Source organism: Eptesicus fuscus, chromosome 5 (assembly GCF_027574615.1).
Source record: "Eptesicus fuscus isolate TK198812 chromosome 5, DD_ASM_mEF_20220401, whole genome shotgun sequence".
NCBI lineage: Eukaryota > Metazoa > Chordata > Mammalia > Chiroptera > Vespertilionidae > Eptesicus > Eptesicus fuscus.
Genome location: NC_072477.1, coordinates 39,807,448 through 39,827,427, shown reverse-complemented (window position 1 = coordinate 39,827,427; position 19,980 = coordinate 39,807,448). Strand labels below are relative to the sequence as shown.

Genomic DNA, 19,980 nt, shown 5'->3' with positions numbered 1-19,980 from the left:
CAAGCTAATGTTCATTTTTAATATGAGTTTCTGGTCCTCTGGTGAAAGAACAGAGCTTTTGGCCTGTAAAATTGAGTTCCCGGAAATGAGAAGCACTAAAAGATGGGGGAGGCGGGGAGGTACTTAGAAGGCCCCTGTTTTAATTTGTTTACAAATCCATCTTTCACCTTCGCCAGCTTGTGGTGTCCAGCTCTGTGCATCCTGGCTGCCTGCGAGCTCCCTGAGGCTTCCCAGGGGAGGATATCTTCTGGTGCCTCCTTCATCTCCCTGGACCCCCTCCCGTCCCCTCCTCTTCCCTCTCTTCCCCTCCCTCCTCTCCTCTTCAAATATCAATCAGCGCCCAGTGGAGTTCAGTATCATTCCATACCCCTTATCCCCAAGCTCCCCCATGCCTAAGTCTGTGTGGATATTCTCTCCCCCCCCTCACTGTCCCCCCACTTGCCCCATTCTCATCTCTGTTTTCATTCTCCTCCAACTATGAGCGAAGGCAAGGGAGGAGACCAGCCCATTGTGATCCCCAAAAGATATCTTGATGACGTTTCCGATTTTTGAAACACAATTGGGAAAGAGTGAGCATCCAAGATGGACTCCAACCCTGAGACTCTGGGGCCTGGAAGTGTTGAGGGAGAAGCAACACGCTTTACGAATAAATCCCTTATTGATTGAAAATATCCCTAGTGGCTGGAGCACCAAAAAGAAATTGGTGTGTGCTGATTAGTACGGATTGAAATGTGCTATTTTGGTATCAAGTCAAAGTGGCCAACTGGTAACAGAGAGAGATGCCTGACAAAGAGCGACGCTGAAGCCTGGCAGGCTATCCTACAATCATTATTCTTCACACTGCAGCTGCTACGCATACATTCACTGGCGTTCTGACTGTTAAAGCCCTTCGCAGGAATGGATATTAACTGTACCCTTTGTAGGCGTAATCTAATCAATTCGTGAGGCTGTCCTTGCTTGCTGAAGAATAAATTAGAGTAGGGATCAAAACAGATGAGTGGCAAAATGACCAAGCTGAACTTGGGTTGTGGTGTGAATAGGTAACAAAGATATTTATCTAGGCAACTAATGTTGAAGCTCAGAAATAGTTTTAATTAGAATCGTTTGAAATTAGTCCCCTAATTCAAAAGCCCTCACCAATGAATGATATGGCTAACTGACAGATGAGAATCCCAAAGGTATCACCAGGTGACTGAGAGACTATAAACCTCTCATTTGTTTTCTAGACCGAAAATCGTTTGTGTTGTTGCCAATGTAATCTGAACCTGTAAATATACAAAACAAATAAATCAAACCGCCTTAGCACCTACTGCAAATATCAAAACACAGTTCTGAGAAACACACGGTTATAATTAAAATGAAAGACCATAGGGAAGCCTGCTGGAGGCCAGGCTGCGGGGCTTAAAGAACACCACTAGAGTAGTAACAGAATGGGATCCTCCACAATTAACCTACGCTCTCTAAGGCAACAATCCCATTACCAACACATTTATTTATCTTTGTGTCACAGAAATAAAGGGTTGTGTGTTTATTCCTAAGCCTAGATGGCAAGAAAATGTGTGTTTTCTTAACAGAAAAGTTCCTCCTGAAAGAAACTTAAATGCTGGATGTATCATTAGAAAAAGAAAGCTCATCGAATGCTTATTAGTCCATGACAGGCCTATCTCTCCTATTGCTGGGGTGGGGGTCGGGGTGTTCCTCTCATCAGCTGAAAACAAAAGAAACAAACAAAAAAATGCCTTCTGTATTATTCTTGGGTTTGGAATTCAGGTGGGATAATTAGGACATTCTTGCGGAGTCCTGCCAATCTGTCCTACACAAGCTTTATTATTGTTCTAGGGGGTTTTGTCGTTTGTATTCTTTTTGCTCGCTGGCAGATAAAACCCAGCATAATCTCATTCTACCAGCACATTGCAAGGAAGAGACTGTTCTCTTTTTTATTATTATTATTTTATTTCTAATCTTTATTGTTGAAGGTATTACATAGTTCCTCCTTTTTCCCCCATTAACCTCTTCCAGCCTGCTCCGTCCCTCCTCCCACAGGCTCTCACCACCCCGCTGTCTATGTCCACAGGATATACATGTATGCATGCAATTTCATTGATTGATCTCTTCCCACCACCCTCCCCCGCCTTCCCTCTGACTGTTCTCTTTTAAATAAACAGGAATCAAATGTCCATAAAGCATAATGCTAATGAGAATCAAGAGCACTTAACACTTATTCATCGCTGGAATGGTAATAGGGATCATAAGACACAAGTATAAAAGCCCAGTTAGTTGCAACTTTCCTCGCAGAGTACTTTCTTTGAGCGGATTTTTCATGCATGGCTCTCTCTGTAGCTACTTTGACAGTGTCCTTTCCCATCGAGAGTACCATGGGCCTTTTGAGCAGCCCACGTCATTGTTGCCTGGCACTCTGCAGGGCACAAGAGCTTCTGCCTCTGCTCCCTAAATGCCAGGAGCATCTCTAGTTATTAGCATAACCCAGACCACCCCACACATTTCCAAGTGCCTCTGAAGGGGTGGTACCTCCGCTGATTGAGAACCACTGCCATGAATCTAGTGAGGCTTGGAGAATAGATTGAATCCTATTTGGACATTCCAGAGGGTAAATCATTAGAATTTTTAAAAGAGCTTTTGGCTATAAAATTCCGAACGAATTGATGTGCAGTATCATATCCTCTAATTCGAACGTAGAGATGTGTGACCACCCGTATTCTATGCCGTAACTTGGTTGCCAAATGATACAACACTTGATAGTGCTACCAGTTGCTGGGCTCAGAACAGCTTGATGGACCAAAGAGTGTCACTGTAGCACTACCCAACCTTTGCTCATCAACCCAGCTGACTCCCAGGAATCCAGAGTTTCCCCAAGAGAACCAGATTCGGACTCAATTTCCTTCTGCTCCACCGATTTTGAGGAGAAGTAGAGTCCACCGCTGGGTGAATCTCTGGAGTGGCCCTCTGATGGCTCCAGGGCCAGGCTGGGCTTCGGCAAAGGTAAACTCCAGTGCATCACAAGGCAGTCCAAAGACTGGGCAGATGGGGTGAGAGAGGAGCAAGGCATAGAGATGAATCACCCTCTATTTTTAACCAAAAGCTTTTAGTTGTTCTTAAGAGGTATGTATGTTTTAAAGCTTTATCTGACTGATCTTTTCAGCAGAATTTCACTTTTTCTTTTAGCTATTTTAGTTTGTGTATTCAAACAATTTCCTTCTCTCTTATAAAAAAAAAATCATTTCTGCCCAATTTGGGTTACATGTAAAATAAAACAGGAACATTCGCCAAGAATATCTGATGTGTGGCTGCTTCCCTGTTGAAACTGCCTAAGCCTCTAACAGGGCTCTGTCAACACTTTTCTTGGCCCCATTATGTCCACAAGGTGCAAGACCCTTTGCTCAACAACACTTCTCACAGCATGCAATTACTCTCACAGCATTGAAAGGCAAAAGGCTCCCTCCTCCCCATTAAAAAAAACAGTAATGTAGCATTTCTATACACTAACAATGAGCAATCTGGAAAGGATAATAATTGAGACTTTCCATTTACAACAGTGTCAAAGCAATAAAATACTTAGAAATTAACTGAGAATTGAATTAATTTAGGAATAGAATAGAGAGCACAGGAAGGAACCCTCACATATATGGTCAACTGATTTTCAGCAAGGGTGGCAAGACCACTTAATAGGGAAAAGACAGTCTTTTCAACAAATGGTGCTGGGAAAACTAGATATCCACATGCAAAAAAAAATGGTGTCGTACCATTACCTAATGCTATATATAAAAATTAGCTCAAAATGTATCAAAGACCTAAATGTAAGAGCTAAAACTATAAAACTCTGAAGAAAACATAGGGAAAAAGCTTCACAACATTGGATTTGGTGATGATTTCCTGGATATGACAACAAAGGCACAAGCAACAAAAGAAAAAATAGACAAATTGGACTTCATGAAAATTAAAAGCTTGTGTGCATCAAAGCATACTATTAACAAAGTGAGAAGGCAATTCATAGAATGGGAGAAAATATTTACAAGCCATATGTCTGATAAGAGATTAATATATTCAGAATAGATAGAGAACTCCTAAAACTCAACAACAAAAACACTATTTCAAAAATGGGCAAAGGATTTGAATAGACATTTCTCCAAAGAAGATATACAAGTGGTTGGTAAGTATAGGAAAAGAAGCTCAATATCACTAATCATTATGGAATAAAAATCAAACCACAAAGAGAAACCACCTCTCACTTATTAGGGTGACTACTATCAAAAAACCAAACAAACAGAAAATAACAAGTGTTGGTGAAGATAAAGAAAAATTGGAACCCTTGTGTACTTTTTATAAGCATGTAAAATGGTACAGCCGCTGTGGAAAACAGTATGGCTGTTCCTCAAAAAATAAAAAAATAGATTTACATATAATCCAGCAATTCCACTTCTAGGGATATACCCAAAAGAACCAAAAGTAGGGTCTTGGAAAGATATTTATATATCCATGTTCATAGAGGTGCTATTCATAGTAGCTAAAACATGGAAGTGACCCAGGTATCCATCAACAGATAAATGGATAAGCAAAACTTGCTGTATGCATACAATGAAATATTATTCAGCCTTAAAACAGAAGGAAATTCTGACACATGCTACAGCATGAATGAACCTTGAGGACATGAAATAAGCCAGTCATGGGAAGACAAAAAGTGTATGATTTTACCTCCATGAGGTATCTAGAATAGCCAAAACCACAGAAACAGAATGTAGAATGGTGGTTTTCAGGGCTGAAGGGAGAAAAGAATGGGAGTTATTGTTTATTGGATATAGAGTTTCAGTTTTATATGATGAAAAGAGAGAGAGAGAGTGTGTGTGTGTGTGTGTGTGTGTGTGTGTAAGTATAAAATGTTTTGTCCAAATGCCTGAAGCTTAAACGATAGGCCAATTTTCTTTTCTTTTCTTTTCTTTTTTAATATATTTTATTGCTTTTTTACAGAGTGGAAGGGAGAGGGATAGAGAGTTAGAAACGTGGATGAGAGAGAAACATCGACCAGCTGCCTCCTGCAAACCCCCTACTGGGGATGTGCCCGCAACCAAGGTACATGCCCTTGACCAGAATCGAACCCGGAACCCTTTAGTCCGCAGGCCGATGCTCTATCCACTGAGCCAAGCCGGTTAGGGCAGGCCAACTTTTCTTATTTACCACAGCCACTTTTTAGGAAAACACATACTTCTTTGGAACACTGGTCTAGGACTCCACAGTTTTTAGTCTTCAGGAGGGGAATTTTGTCAGTGCTTTTATGGGAAAGCAGCTGGATGTGAAAAAGGAAAATGCACAAAGCGATTCTCAAAGTGGCACTAGACCTCTGTTGGGTCATATGGTAAAACAAGAACATTCAGGACGTATCTTCCTAAAACTAGGAGCACAAATCAAAGCCTATGTTTATTTTTTCTCTTAAGACTTAAGTCCATTTAGATTTCAACCATGTTCTCTCCCAGTATGTCTAGACTGGCATCCTGCCCCACTCCTCTTCTTTTCCCATCTCAACCCCAACCTTCCTACTTCCCTTCTCTGCCTGCACAGAGGTCTCCTTCTATGGTAAGAAGGATAAAGTCCCCCAAAGATGTCCATGTCCCCATTCCTGGAACCTGTGAATATGTTGTTACATGGCAAAGGGGAAATAAAGTTGCAGATGGAATTAAGGTTGCTAATCAGCTGACCTAAAGATAGGGAGAGTATCCTGGGTTAGCTGGGTGGGCCCAATCTGGTTAGGGGCAGAAGAGAGTCAAAGGGAAATGTGACTGGAGAAGATGTTAGGGTGAAATGACATGAGAAGGACTCAACTCATGATCGCTGGCTTTGAAGATGGGGGAAAAGGCCAAGAACCAAGGAATGCTGCAGCCTCCAGAAGCTAGAAAAGGAAAAGAAAGAGCTTTTTCCTCAGAACCTCCAGAGGAAATGCAGCCCTGCCAGCACCTAGAATTTAGCCCAGGGAGACCTATTTAAGATCCCTGACCTCCAAAACTGTAGGATAATAAACCTCTATTATTTAAGTTACTAAATATATAGGAATGTATTACAGCAGCAATAGACTTTCTAGCTCAGTCTCCTCAGGACATCCACCACTTTCCCAGGAACATGAGCAGGCATTAGGACATAGACTTTCTTAGATACTCAAATGAAAAGAATGGGTTATGGACTCAGTTAATGGCAGATCTGTTAGCCAATAGCAGAGAAACCCTTAATAATGGTGATGGAAACAAGATCGGTGCTCATTTCTCTTCACATAGATGGTAACCGGTTCACAGCTGGTCTGGTGGCTCTACCATGTCAGTAAGGACCCAGCTCCTCCCTGCTCACCCTGGAGTGCAGCCTAGAGGTTCAAGATGGAGCTCTATGGTCAACATGACTACCCTCCAGGCCAGTGGCAGGAGGAAGGGGAGGCAAAGGGCACACCCCCTCCCTTCAAGGATACTTCTGCTTATATCTCACTGGGCAAAGCTTAAGTCATTTAACTAGACTGAGCTGCAAGGGAGGCTGGGGAATGTATCGTTGAGCTTAATATGCCCAGCTAAACTTCAGGATTCTGGTGGAGAGGGGGGGGGGGTATCTCTGTAAAAAAAATAAATAAATTATATATATATATATATATATATATATATATATAACTAATGAAGAAGAAGAAGGAGTATTTGGAAGCAAGCTGTGATCTCATTTATATTCAAGGGCAGAAGAATAGCTGACCAGAATCCCAAAGCTCCCTCAGGCCCCAAGAGGATTTGGTAATTCTGTGATAGTCTGTATTCTAGTGTGATAAATTTTAGGTTGGCTTCACAAAACAATCTCCAGGGGCTTGTAGATGATGGCTGCATCCAACTCTGGATGAATGGAAGAATTAGGCTACTCTGCTGGGTAAGTCAGTATTCCATCTTGGCCCTGTAAGGTTTTGCAAACTGGTTAGATGTTTGTTTGACTTAGGGGCATATACTTAATTTCTCTGTAGGACTAAGATCGTTGTATTCCTAACCATGCTGATGAAATCATAGTTGTTAAAGCCTCCTTTTATTTATTTTTGTGTTTGTTTTTACATGTTTCTTAATCTTCAAGCATATGAAAGCAGAGTCAGAGATCTTTGTGGCTTTAAAATTCCTTGCATCTTCCTTCCCACTTTATTCTCTCCAAAACCTTTAAAAATAAATTGAGAAAATAGTTAACTTACCTTCCAATTTATTTTTCAGTATTCTTTATAAAATAGCACTCTCTAGCTGAAACCGGTTTGGCTCCGTGGATAGAGCGTCGGCCTGCGGACTGAGGGGTCCCGGGTTCGATTCTGGTCAAGGGCATGTACCTTGGTTTCGGGCACATCCCCGGTAGGGGGTGTGCAGGAGGCAGCTGATCGATGTTTCTAACTCTCTATCCCTCTCCCTTCCTCTCTGTAAAAAATCAATAAAATATATATTAAAAAAAATAGCACTCTCTAGAAAGGGACTTCTTTGTTTACAGAGAGTCATACATAATTTTTTTTTTTTTTTTGTCATGAAGAACTAGATAACCTAAGGAAATAATTTATAATCTTTTCGGGTTTTTTTGGTAATTAAAAATTATTTCTTGATTTTAGTAAAAATAAGCCCAAAACCTATGTATTGAACTTATTATGTGTTATTCTTTCCCAGGTTTTTATTTGCTATTTCCTTTTTTATTTATTTATTCTTTTTACCCCTTCAATACCAGAGATATTGTTTACCCCTGACTTCTTTAAGGGGAACTGAAGTTTTTTATCATCTGCTGTAGCTATTCTGCGAACTACCTTCCTCTTTCTTTTTTTTTATTTATTTATTATTTATTTATTGTCTAAAGTTTTACATATGTCTCCTTTTTCCCTGCTTGACCCCCCCCCTCCCGCAGCCATTCCCACCCCGGGTAAGCCCCCACCGACAGTGTCTGTGTCCATTGGTTATGCTAATGTGCAGGCATACAAGTGCTCTTCCTTTTTTAGATGGCAACCTGATCCCACTTTATCTGTAGATAAAAATATTCCCCAAAGCTAGCAGAAGTCATGGTTTTTAAAATAATGTCTTCAGAGTGTTATAATGCTTCGCATTTCTTGAGTCATGCAGCTCTCAGACAGTGCTAGTTAAATTGCAGACAGTACTTCGTTATTGGGGGTCAGTGACCCCAAGGGGCACATTTACACAGATGGTCCTGAAATAGCACATGGCATTTTGGCAAGAAGCGAGACCTGATCAGAAGGCGGGGGAAATGGGCACTGAAAATAAAATAGGATGCATTCCGGGATGAACAATAAGAATAGAGTGAGACGGTGGGCCAAGAAAGAATTGGAAGAGGAATGAAGTTGGGATAGGAAGTGGAAGGGGGTGGGGTCAAGGATAGGAGGCGGTCTGGCAGAGCCTGGGCAAAGAAGCCATCTCACAAGCTACATAGATACAGCCTCCACTCTCTAAACATTTGTCTTCTATTTTCACATTTTAAAAAGTAATGTCTATTTTACTTAATTAGAATGCCATTCGTGAACTCATTGACATAATTAACCATTTAGACCTGGCAATCCCTCCCCCTGGACATTATAGATGTGTTTCTGAAGCATTGTGAGGGAAGTGGGTAGTTGTGAAGAAAGCCATATTTCAGACAGAGTGAAGAGAAGTGACTATTTAAAACAATGCTGGATCGGTGACACTGCAAAGCCACACCTCCCATTGCAGTGTCTCTGCAGTGTGATAGGCTAGGTGGTTAAAGGTAACCAAAAGTTGGTGTTTGAGCCCGTCAGAAAAACATGGTAAACTCGGTGTCTTTAGTCCTGAAGGATTATATAATTTCCCATTCCTCTCTCCACCTGCCTTTCACTCATCCTCCCAGGGCACTTAACACAGAATCTGACAATAGTCGTACCCTATAAATAACAACAGTAACAATGTGTACACTCAACCCTTATTATTTTGAAGTTATTTAATAAACTATGATAACGTTAATAACTTGCTTTATTAATGTGGCAGCACATCTGATCAGGACCGACTTGGTAACAGACTTCATTTTTTTTTTGCCCCTAAATAAGGATGGAAGGGCAGAAGGTCAGGGGAGTTGGAAAAGCAAACTCCATATTCTGGTCCACCTGACAGTCTGAGGCAGAGCTGGACTGAAGAGCTAGAGGGCTGGACTAGCCAGGCCTGACTCCAGCCACTCTTCTGGGATCCCTCAGTTCTGATGAACTTGCGCACTTGGCAGCTCCTGAAGTCTCTGATGCATTCTTCCTCCTCGTTTTCTTTCTCAGGGTGTCTGAAAAACCCACCCGGCACCCCAATGGCTAGCAACAACACTGCCAGCATAGCGCAAGCCAGGAAGCTGGTGGAACAGCTGAAGATGGAAGCCAACATCGACAGGATAAAGGTAAGGCCAACGGAACCCACACAGCTCATCTAGCCCTGACGATCAGGATCATGCTTGGCAGCACCTGTCATGTACTACCTTTTCCGTAGAGAGCAGTGAAACCAGTGAGGATGGAAGAGAAACACCATAATTAGGCAAAAGTTCTCTTTTCTAATGTCTGCTTTCTCTAGATTGCTCCAGCATAATATGATAGTATAAATTGAAATTGGCGATGCATGTAGAATTGAAAACAAAACAATAACAACAAAACAGAAACAAAAGATAGCCTCCTGCCGAAACCGGTTTGGCTCAGTGGATAGAGCGTCGGCCTGTGGACTCGAAGGCCCGGGTTCGATTCCGGTCAAGGGCATGTGCCTTGGTTACGGACACATCCCCAGTGGGGGGTGTGCAGGAGGCGGCTGGTCGATGTTTCTCTCTCATCGATGTTTCTAACTCTCTATCCCTCTCTCTTCCTCTCTGTAAAAAATCAATAAAATATATTTAAAAACAGAAACAAAAGATAGCCTCCTGACCGAATTCTAACCAAGGAAATGGACCACCAGGACACCTCCCTTACCTTGGAGGACCCTCTTCTTATTCGGGTTTTAATTTTTTTCTGTCCTGATTTAAGTTCTAAGTTTAAGTTGTCCATCTGTCATGTCTAATCCTTCTAATTCACCATTGTAGGTTATTATTGTATTTTTTAATCCGTCACACATGATCTCCCTGAGAAGTCAAATAGCCTAAAGGTTTAATGGAAGATAATAGTCTATTTTTTCTTCTTCTTTCTTTTACTCCCCATATCTAACCTGACAGCTTTGCCTTAAGTTGGGCCTAGCTCATATGGAACCAAGACTTTAAATTCAAACTCTTTGTTGTCAGATTTTAAATGTAAAATTGACCTACACAGCGTCATTATTAACAGGTAGCTACTGCAGGGTTGGTAGAGTGAATTTTGTCAACTACCAAAACTCCACTTCCTCAGAAGACCCAGCATCTTATGAAATGGACCTCAGAAACATATCTCATTTTACTAAAATAAAACTAGGCATTCTTCCAAATGCCTTTTTTATAAACTAGCATATTTTTTCTACTTTCTCCATTCCTGACTTACTTCCTTTGGAGTGTGTTTGTAGAATAAGGAGCAATAAATTGCGGCTCATGAGCCAGATTCACCCTACTGCCTATTTTTATAAAGTTTTTTAAGAACACAGTTGGGCCCATTCATTGACATATTGTCTATGGCTACTTTCACACTAGAACAGCCGAGTAGAGTAATTGCAACGAAGACCATGTGGCCCACAAAGCATAATATGTTTACTCTCTGGCCTTTTACAGAAAACTTGGTGGCCCCTGGGTCTAGGCAGGGGTCCTCAAACTTTTTAAACAGGGGGCCAGTTCACTGTCCCTCAGACCGTTGGAGGGCCGAACTATAGTTTAAAAAAAACTATGAACAAATTCCTATGCACACTGCACATATCTTATTTTGAAGTAAAAAAACAAAACAGCAAAAACACCCGCATGTGGCCCCGCGGGCCGTAGTTTGAGGACGCCTGGTCTACAGCAATGGTTCTCAGCTCATCTGTACATTCAAATCACTCAGCGAATTCTATAAACAGACCAGTTCCAAGACCACATTCTAGACCGATTCAATTAGAATCTCTTGGGGTATGATTCAGGCATGAGCATATTTTTTTAGTTATTAGTTAATATCATTGTATAGCTGAGGCGGAGGACCTGGGTCCTAGGGAAAGGGGTTAGCTCCTTTTAACTCCCATCAGATTTGTGCCAGAGAGTGGTGGGAGAGCTGGTCTTCCCCTTTAATAAGCTTTTCCATCTATCCTAAATCTCCTTTGTAAAATCTGAGTCCTGCTAAGGGGCCACAAGATATAGTAAACAGCTTCTACTCTTCTTGTAACAGCTTTCATTCTTCTTCTTTATTCCCAAATGAGATAAATAAAAGGCCTTCACCATCTACCTCGCTCCTCTACCACCTTCCTCTTCTCCTCTTTTCCCTTTGCCTCTTCTTGTATACTCCCTTGCTGAAAAAGTACAATATAGTGGTGGGCACAATAATTGCTGAGAGAAGTGAGGTGCCCAAGGATTATGGCATCAAAAGGAATTTTGCAGCCCTAGCCGGTTTGGCTCAGTGGGCAGAGCGTCAGCCTGTGGACCCCAGGTTTGATTCCAGTCAAAGGCACATGCCTGGGTTGCGGGCTCAATCCCCAGTGGGAGGTGTACAGAAGGCAGCTGATCAATTATTCTCTCTCATCATTGATGTTTCTATCTCTCTCTTGCTCTCCTTTCCTCTCTGAAATCAATAAAAATAATATTTAAAAATCATTTTTTATAAAAAGGGAATTTTGCAGTTCTTTTTGTGTGTGGGTTGGGGGGTCAGTTTCTGCTCATAGACCTTCTGGAAAAGTCCACTTTGTCTTTTGGGGTGGCCCAACTAAGATAAAAGTGTTGGTGAAGAACCATTGTGGATGGCATTTTCTATTACTACTCAGCATCCCCAGGCCTGGCTCCTGAAGGAGGTTCTGATAGTGTTGCTGGTGATGAAAAGCTGACAGTGGGAGGAAGAAGACAGATATAGGCCTTTTCAGTCAAAGGTCAGACCTTTAAAATTCCCACCTGAACTATTAACTGCAAGGGTTTCTTCTAAGCTGTTCTCTGAAATCCCATCTCAATTACCCTCCATGTTGTTGCCAAAGAAAAATTTCTATAAGAAATATTATAGCCCTAGCCGGTTTGGCTCAGTAGATAGAGCCTGCAGACTGAAGGGTCCCAGATTCAATTCCGGTCAAGGGCACATGCCCGGGTTGCAGGCTTGATCCCATTGTGGGGTGTGCAGGAGGCAGCCAATAAATGATTCTCTCTCATCATTGATGTTTCTATTGGTATCTCTCTCTCCCTCTCCCTTCCTCTCTGAAATCAATAAAAACATATTTTTTTAAAAAGAAATCTCATTATATTCCCCTCCTACTGAAAATCTTTTTGTTGATTGCCATCACCTGAAAAATAAAATTCAAACTCTTTTTTTAAAACTTATTTACCAATTACAGTTGCCATACAATATTATATTAGTTTCAGGTGTTCAACATAGTGATTAGACATTTGCACACCTTACGTGTGATCACCCCTATAATTCTAGTACCCATCTAGCACCATACATAGTTATTACAATACTATTGACTATATTCCCTATGCTGCGCTTCACATCCCAATGACGGTTTTTGTGACTTTCAATTTGTGCTTCTTAATTCCTTTCACCATTTTCAATGTCTTTCCAAGTATAAGTCTTTTACCTCCTTAGTTAAATTTCTTCCTAGGTATTTTATTCTTTTTGATGCAATTGTAAATGGGATTGTTTTCTTAATTTTTCTTTCTGATTGGTTTTTATTAGTGTGTAAAATACAATCAATTTCTGAATATTAACTTTACATCTTGCTACTTTACTGAATTCAGTTATTAGTTCTAGTAGTTTTGGGGTGGAATCTTTAGGGTTCTCTCTATATATAATATTATGTCATCTGCAGATAATGACAGTTTTATTTCTTCCTTTCCAATATGGATGCTTTTTATTTCTTTTTCTTGTCTGATTGCTGTGGTCATCACTTCCATTCCTATGTTGAATAAAAGTAATAAAAGTAGGCATTCTTGTCTTATTCCTGATCTTAAAGAAAAAGCTTTTAGCTTTTCACTATTTAGTATGACCTTAGCTGTGGGTTTGTCATATACCAGTATGGTCTTTGTCATGTTGAGGTATGTTCCCCCATCCTCACTTTGCTGAGAGTTTTTATCAGTAGATGTTGGGTTATGTCAGATGTTTTTTATGCATCTATTGGTGTGATCTAATCATTTTTATCCTTCACTTTGTTTATGTGATGTATCACATTATAAAATTCAAATTCTTTGGCAGAGTATGCAAGGTTCTTCTGGACCCTACCCATCTTTCAGCTTCACCCCCTTCCTTTTGCCCATATGTTATACTGAACCACTTTATTCCCTTGGTGGGAATTTCAAATGCCTGGAACACTCAATCTCCTCCTCTCTACCTTTCTGTTTTACTAACTCCAGTGAATTTATAGTTCCTTGAAGACTCAGACCAATCATCACATCCTTCAAGAAGCTTCCTAAAACCCTCCTCCCAAAGTTGTACTTTTGCGTTTCTTCAGTTGTTCATTTATTCATTTATCTAATAAATGTCTTACTAAGAGCTTTCTAAATTGCCAGGCCTTGTTAGGTACTAGAGATACAGAGATGGATACAGATGAAGACATGATGCTTGCCCTCAAGGATCTCCTTGTCTAGTGAAGGGTCACACAAAGTAATCTGGTTCCCTCTGTATGCTACTCTAAAGGGACCAAATCAATCACTGTTAAAAGAGAGACAAAGCATCAGCCTAATCAACTGAGCGCCGAGGAGCGGCCTTCCTGGGTGATCTTCTCATTCAAATCTACGAATCCCTCGTGACGTCATTATTAAATTGCTGGAAATGCTGCAGCAGCCTGTATCTCAGCATTTGCTCTGCACATCAGAGCCAGGCCGGCATGCTGTGGTGAAGTGTCAGGTTATTTTTAGTTTAGCTGTTGGATCAAACTGTGGCTGTGTTGACAGTTGTCAGCTAGCTGGTTTAGGGCTTGCTTATCTGCCTTTAGGGGTCCCTTCAGGGCTTCTGAGCATTCAGGCTTCAACACCTGCTTTCAGTGCAGATACTGTCAGCAGGAAGGGGCTTCTCTCTGAAGAGCCCAGGTTGTGATTTTCTAGTCCGAGAGTGCCCTGTTCGAGTCATCATTTCTGGCAGCAGGGGCTTTACATACATCAGTCGGAGCCTACTGTGGCTGAGGCCACAAGGAGCAGGGGGTAAGGGGCACAGCTGGCCCTGGAGCTGCTGAGGGTCCCTTAAGCAGGGAGTGGCCTTATCTCTCACGTGGCTGCATAGAGTAGCCCTACCATAAAAGGATCTGAATAGCATATTCATTTTTAAACCTTCTTGTTTCCTATCTCTTTACATCACAGATCCTGGGAGATATGGGCTAAGGAACCCATTATCTATTCATAAGCTGCAGGCATATATAATTATACTCCCAGCCTTTCTGTGTTTCTTTGTTAGCATTTCATTCAGGAACAAAAAAGTAAAATCAAAGGAAGCTGGACAGGGTTGTGGGGGAAAAGGCAGAGAGGGTGTTGTGGAGACCGTGCCACACAGATATGTGAAACAGCAGTATACTCACCCTAAGGCAAGTGAAAGAAACCCTGTCCTGAGAGAACGAGCTGAGAGCAAGCATAAATGTAAAGGACAGCAGGACTTAGTGCATCTATTTATTCGTCACTATATTAGGAGTCTTTGGGTTTCTAATAATAGGAACCTAACCCAAGCTAGCTTAAGCAAAAAGAAGGGATTGATTGTAAAAGACAGAGTATCTCAGGATCCAAGAGCAGACATGTAGCTGGGTCAGCAGTGGACGTGAGTATTGAAAGGCCATCGGGAACTGTGGGTGCTCGGCGACATGTCTCCGCTTCTCTCTGTGTGTCTGCCTCTTCCGTTTCTGAGGAAGCATAGATTTCTCAGCGGCTATTCCATGTGGCAGACGCAAGATGACTTCCCCTGGCTCCCAGGATCCCATGTCACAGTTCCAGCTCCATGAGGAAAGAGATAGATGGATTCAACCCCTTTTAGTCTCAATTCCATATTCTTGGAGTGGCATCTCCGTTCTAGCAAGAATGAGCCATCTGCAGCTACAGTCAACGGACCTTAAAGTTGAACCACATTGCACAAACATGGCTCCTAGGAATTAACTCATCCATCTGGATGGGCAGGGGATGGATATTTAAGGAGGGGAGAGAATCATTGTAAACTGGAAAAAATGTTATATCGTGAAAGATAATGTAGATGTGAGAGAGAAAAAAAAGCGCAGGCCAGGAAAGGGGGTGAAGTGATTGCTTCTTTACTAACTGGATGCCCCATAAATTGACCCCACATAAAAATGTCAAATTGATTCCTCATTTCTCCCAAATGATCCCAATAGACCTAACTGGCTCTATTAGGGGTCCACTCAAATCCTCGCTTGTCCGGGAATCTTTATCTCTATTCTGACCATACTTACTAGTCAATTTTCTAATTAATTTTACCCTCATCAGATAAATTTTTCCAACTAAACCATATAAACCTCAAAGCCAACGACCATGTTATTTATTTCTTTGCTGCCTTTATGGTGCTGAGGTCTCCAGGCATTCAGGAAACACTTTCTCAGTGGATAGTGTTAACTTCATGTACTAAGAGTGTCGTATGACAAAACACTAGGAACTGTATTCTACGTGACATTTCCAATTATATCTATGGTTTAGAAATTCTGAAAATTAAGGTAATTGCCAAATAAAACTGTGGTAATAGGAGAAAATGTAATGAACTATAAAAAGGAAGGGCAGAATTGACCATTTTACAGATAAATAAAGTGTATCATGTCATGCGTATGATTATAAGCAGCCAGTATTTAATAGTATGTCTTCTTTTTAAAACAGTTCAACATAAAACGAACAGACTGATTTTCCTAGCTGGCAAATATGTGTAACTTATTTAACCAAATATGAACATTTCTAATGATTAAATCATCTTTCTGGTGATTGGCTCATGACAGATTGGAATTGAACTTCACAGAAAGCTGTACTGAGAAATGGACCAGTTAGTCATCATACTTGGTACTAGAGAGGGAACATACCTGGTACATCCCAGGTTTGGGACTTTTTAAGTATTTTTCCAGTACTGAATTGAAAGTTTTAACATTTCTTTCCTCAACATGCTTGCATTCAGTTTGTTAGACAGAATGAGATGGAAGCCTCCTTCTAGGCCAATGGAGAGTATTTTCAGGGATAATAAAATTGGCATAGTTTATCAAAGACTTACAGAGGAAAGGGCTGTGTTCAAAGCTGGCCAGTTCTAATTCATTTGATTTGCTGAAAATGAGGCAAAAATTTAGAAATGCAATCAAGTATGCATTAATAATTGAACACAAAGCTCAATTTTTATGAGAGTTTATGTAATTTTTAAATTTTTAATAGGTACTTGTTAAGCACCAAGTACGTGCTTAGTTATGCATTGTGCCTGGAGCTAGAGAAATAGTACTGTAAAGCTTTGATAATTTGAAAGCTCTGGGAAATAAATTTTTCTGAATAGCTTAGTGTTCAGCCCAGATGGTTTCTCCCTTCTTAAAAAAAAAAAAAAACTATTTTGGAGGGTAATTTTGAATGTCTTTCTTCTTTTATTAAATAGAGTAAATTAAATATAAGGTACTTTTTCTTGATGACTGTTGTTTCAAAAATTAATTCTATTTCCTCTTTTAAAATATCCGATTGAAATGTACCATTAATTTAATATCACCTTGGAGTCAGACCACTCATTTCTCCTGCTTTGAAAAGTCTGTCATCTCTTCCCAGAGGTTCTGCGGTTTCTTTTGCCTTAACCTGTATTGTCAGGCCTGTGACAGCGTTCAGTGTTCAGTGTCACGTCGTCCCATTTTCAAGCCTCCATCTCAGTGAAATCTTTGAGCTTCTTTTAAACAACAAATTAAAGTTGTCAGCCTGCATGGCTCCATTACTGCCAGCAACTCAGGAAAGAGCTATTGAATGACGATACCCTTAATGCCAACAGCTCCCCCCATGCACAGGCAGTGGCAGCCTGTCAGTGCTGACTTCTTTGCCTGATGGCTTGCAAGCATTTTGCAACAGCAATTTGAAGATGTGTCTCAAAAGATAGACTGGGGTGGAATTAACATCATTTGAGGCACCTTAAAAGAAGGAAAGAACCTGTCTCCATTTTAGGATGTAATGAAGACAGAGCTATATCCTAGCATACCGGTTATGTTCTTGGGTCTGATTCTTATGCGTACAGACAACTGCTTCTCCTCAGAGCTGTCAGGGTGTCTGCCTGGAGTAGGTTCCTTTTGTTTCTTTCTTTCTTCTTTATTCTTTTTTTTTTTTTTTTTTAGAGCCTAACAACACAGTCTGGCGGCCTTTATTGGGACTATCTAAGAGTCCCCCTTCACTTCCTCCTGGTTCTTAGCCCCAATCTGGTTTGGTGAGGCTGCTAGATAGCAGGGTTTTAGCAGTTGCCAATCTGGGGAGATCCTTGCTGTTGGCAGAAGTAAATTCCTTCACTTGCCCGTGAATTTCATCTCCTTAATCAAGGACATGCTCCAACAGTTCACCCCTACCACCTGCCCATCCTGAATAATTTTGGCTATTTCATCATTCCCAACAGCATACAAACATGATGTTCATTCTCCCTCTTAAATAAAACGTACATTTTTCCTCTGGAATCGCCCACTTTCTCTCCCAGCAACTGCCTCATTTGTTTGCTCTGCTGTAGAGCGTGACTTCCTGGAAAAGTTGTCTGTATTCGCTGTCTCTAAATTCTCCTTTCCCTTTCTTTTGAAAATTTATTTATACTCAGGAAATAATATCAAAGTTACAGGAGAGTTTCAAATACAGTGGAAAGAATTTTCCCCCTGAACCATTTGAGAATAAGTTGTCAACAGATGCCCTATCCCTCTAAATACTTTAGTGTGTATTTTCTACAAGTAAGAATGTTCTTCTATAATCAAAGCACAATAATCAAATCAGAATTAGGAAATTAACATTGATACATTACTACCTTCTAAAATTCAGACCCCATGTAAGTATTGCACATCACCCCAGTAATGTCCCTTTTAGCAAAAGGACCCAGTTCAGAGTCATGTGTTGCATCTAGTTGTTAGATGTCCTTGAGTTTCGTGACCTTGACCTTTTGAAGATTACAGGCCATTTATTTTGTGTATTGTAACTCAATTTGGGTTTGTCTTATATTTATTTATGATTAAATGTAGGTAACAAAACTGTGGCATTCATATATTAGAATTGATGGGATATTCATCTCATTAAATTCTGTAAGTGGAGTATGATTTCAAATTGCCACTTATTAGTAATGTTAACTTTGATTATTTGATTAAGGTGGTGTTTTCCAGGTCTCTTCATGTAAAGTTATTCTTTTCAATTTATATTAATGAATATTTGGAGTTTGGGAGAGGGAATTTGAGACTATTATTATCCCATTCCTCATCAAACATTCTAATTTTTAAAATTGTATTTCATTATATTGATAGGGATCCATGGTTTCCTCTTTTATTCAATGGTCTATAACCCACTACCACCATTTATTTTGATGTTGAAAGCTGGCTTCTGTGTCCTTTTGACATGCCCCCATCATTCTTGGAGTGCTTTCTTAATTTTTGGCACAAAAGGATGTCCTAGGATCCTCTTGTTATTTCCCTGCCCCAGCCCTGGAGTCATCCGTTTCTCCAAAGAGCACAAGGTCCTTTGAGAATGGCCTTTAGAAATCATGTTGTGGATGTCAGGTGTGCTCATTGCTGAAGTGTTGTTGCTCCTACTTCACCTGAGTGGACAGAGCTGGAGAACACACACACACACACACAACACACACACACACACACACACACACACACACATTTTTGCATCTATATTTATTTATTTTACTCTATATATGTGTATATGTAACCTTGTCTTCACACTAACACCAGGTCCTGTCCTACATCACAGGACTAATCCCAGCTTTCTGCTCTCCGTATTTGAAACTCCCCTGCAGGGAACCATGCTCCCGCTCCACAACCTCTAGTCCCACTCAGGCTCCTATGCTCCTCCCCAGATGTCCCCCTGCACATGTGCTCTCCTCGCCCTGCTGGAGCTCTGACATCCACCCTGGCCCCTGCCCTAGTGTGCAAACCCACCTTGCTTGGTCCACCCAATGTCTTTCAGATTGCATTGAGTTGTTGAGGAAGAAGGAGGAGGAAGCCCCCTTTGCTCCTACCCCATTTCAGTGAGGCCTTTCCTCCCATCATTGTACTGAAGCTTCTCTCATCAATATCGCCAATGACTCCAGATTTCTAAATCTAATGGTCAATTCTCAGTTTTTATCTCACTTGACCTTTTGGCAGCATTTGATATGGTCAACGTCTCTTTATTCCTTGAAGCACTTTCTTCACATGGCTCTCAGTACTCTCTACTCTCACAGGCTACTCCTTCTAAATTTCATTTGCTGATTCCTCTTAGGCTCCTCAGCTTCTTCTGTTGAAGTGTTCCAGGGCTTGGTCCTTGTCCTTCTCTTTTTTATCTAAATTTACTCTCTTAATGGTCTTGGTCATTCCCAAGGCTTTATGTACCTTCTATATGGCCTCCACTCCAAAATTTATAGCTCTAGTCTTGCTCTCTCACAAACTGTAAATTGTATATCTCACTGATTGATAGATGTTTCCATGTCAACCTATCCAAAACTGACTCTTGATCTTCCCTACAAAAACCTCTCCCTGCAGCCTTAACCAATGGAAATGATGCCAACTTCATCTTTTCATTTGCTCAGGCTGAACACTTAAAGTTATTCTTCATTTTTCTTTTAGATTTACACTGTACCTCTAATCCATCAAAAAAAAAAATCCTGGTGATTCTACATTGAAATGCTGTTAATTCAGAATTATACAACTTCTTACCACCTCTGCTGCTATTACTGTATTCTGAGCCACCGTCACCAACCTCTCACTTGGATCAGCAATAACATCCAGA

General features: G+C 40.8%; 1 protein-coding gene across 2 annotated transcripts in view; it reads left to right on the top strand.

Moving 5' to 3' along the window:
* The window catches only part of GNG2 (G protein subunit gamma 2), a 114,243-nt gene that overhangs the window by 84,279 nt on the left and 9,984 nt on the right, over positions 1-19,980 (top strand). For both annotated transcript variants that reach the window (XM_054716070.1, XM_028141769.2), the window contains one exon: positions 9,275-9,390. In XM_054716070.1, coding sequence (XP_054572045.1) covers positions 9,304-9,390 — 87 coding nt within the window. In that variant the 5' untranslated portion in view covers positions 9,275-9,303. The remainder of the gene's footprint in view (positions 1-9,274; positions 9,391-19,980) is intronic.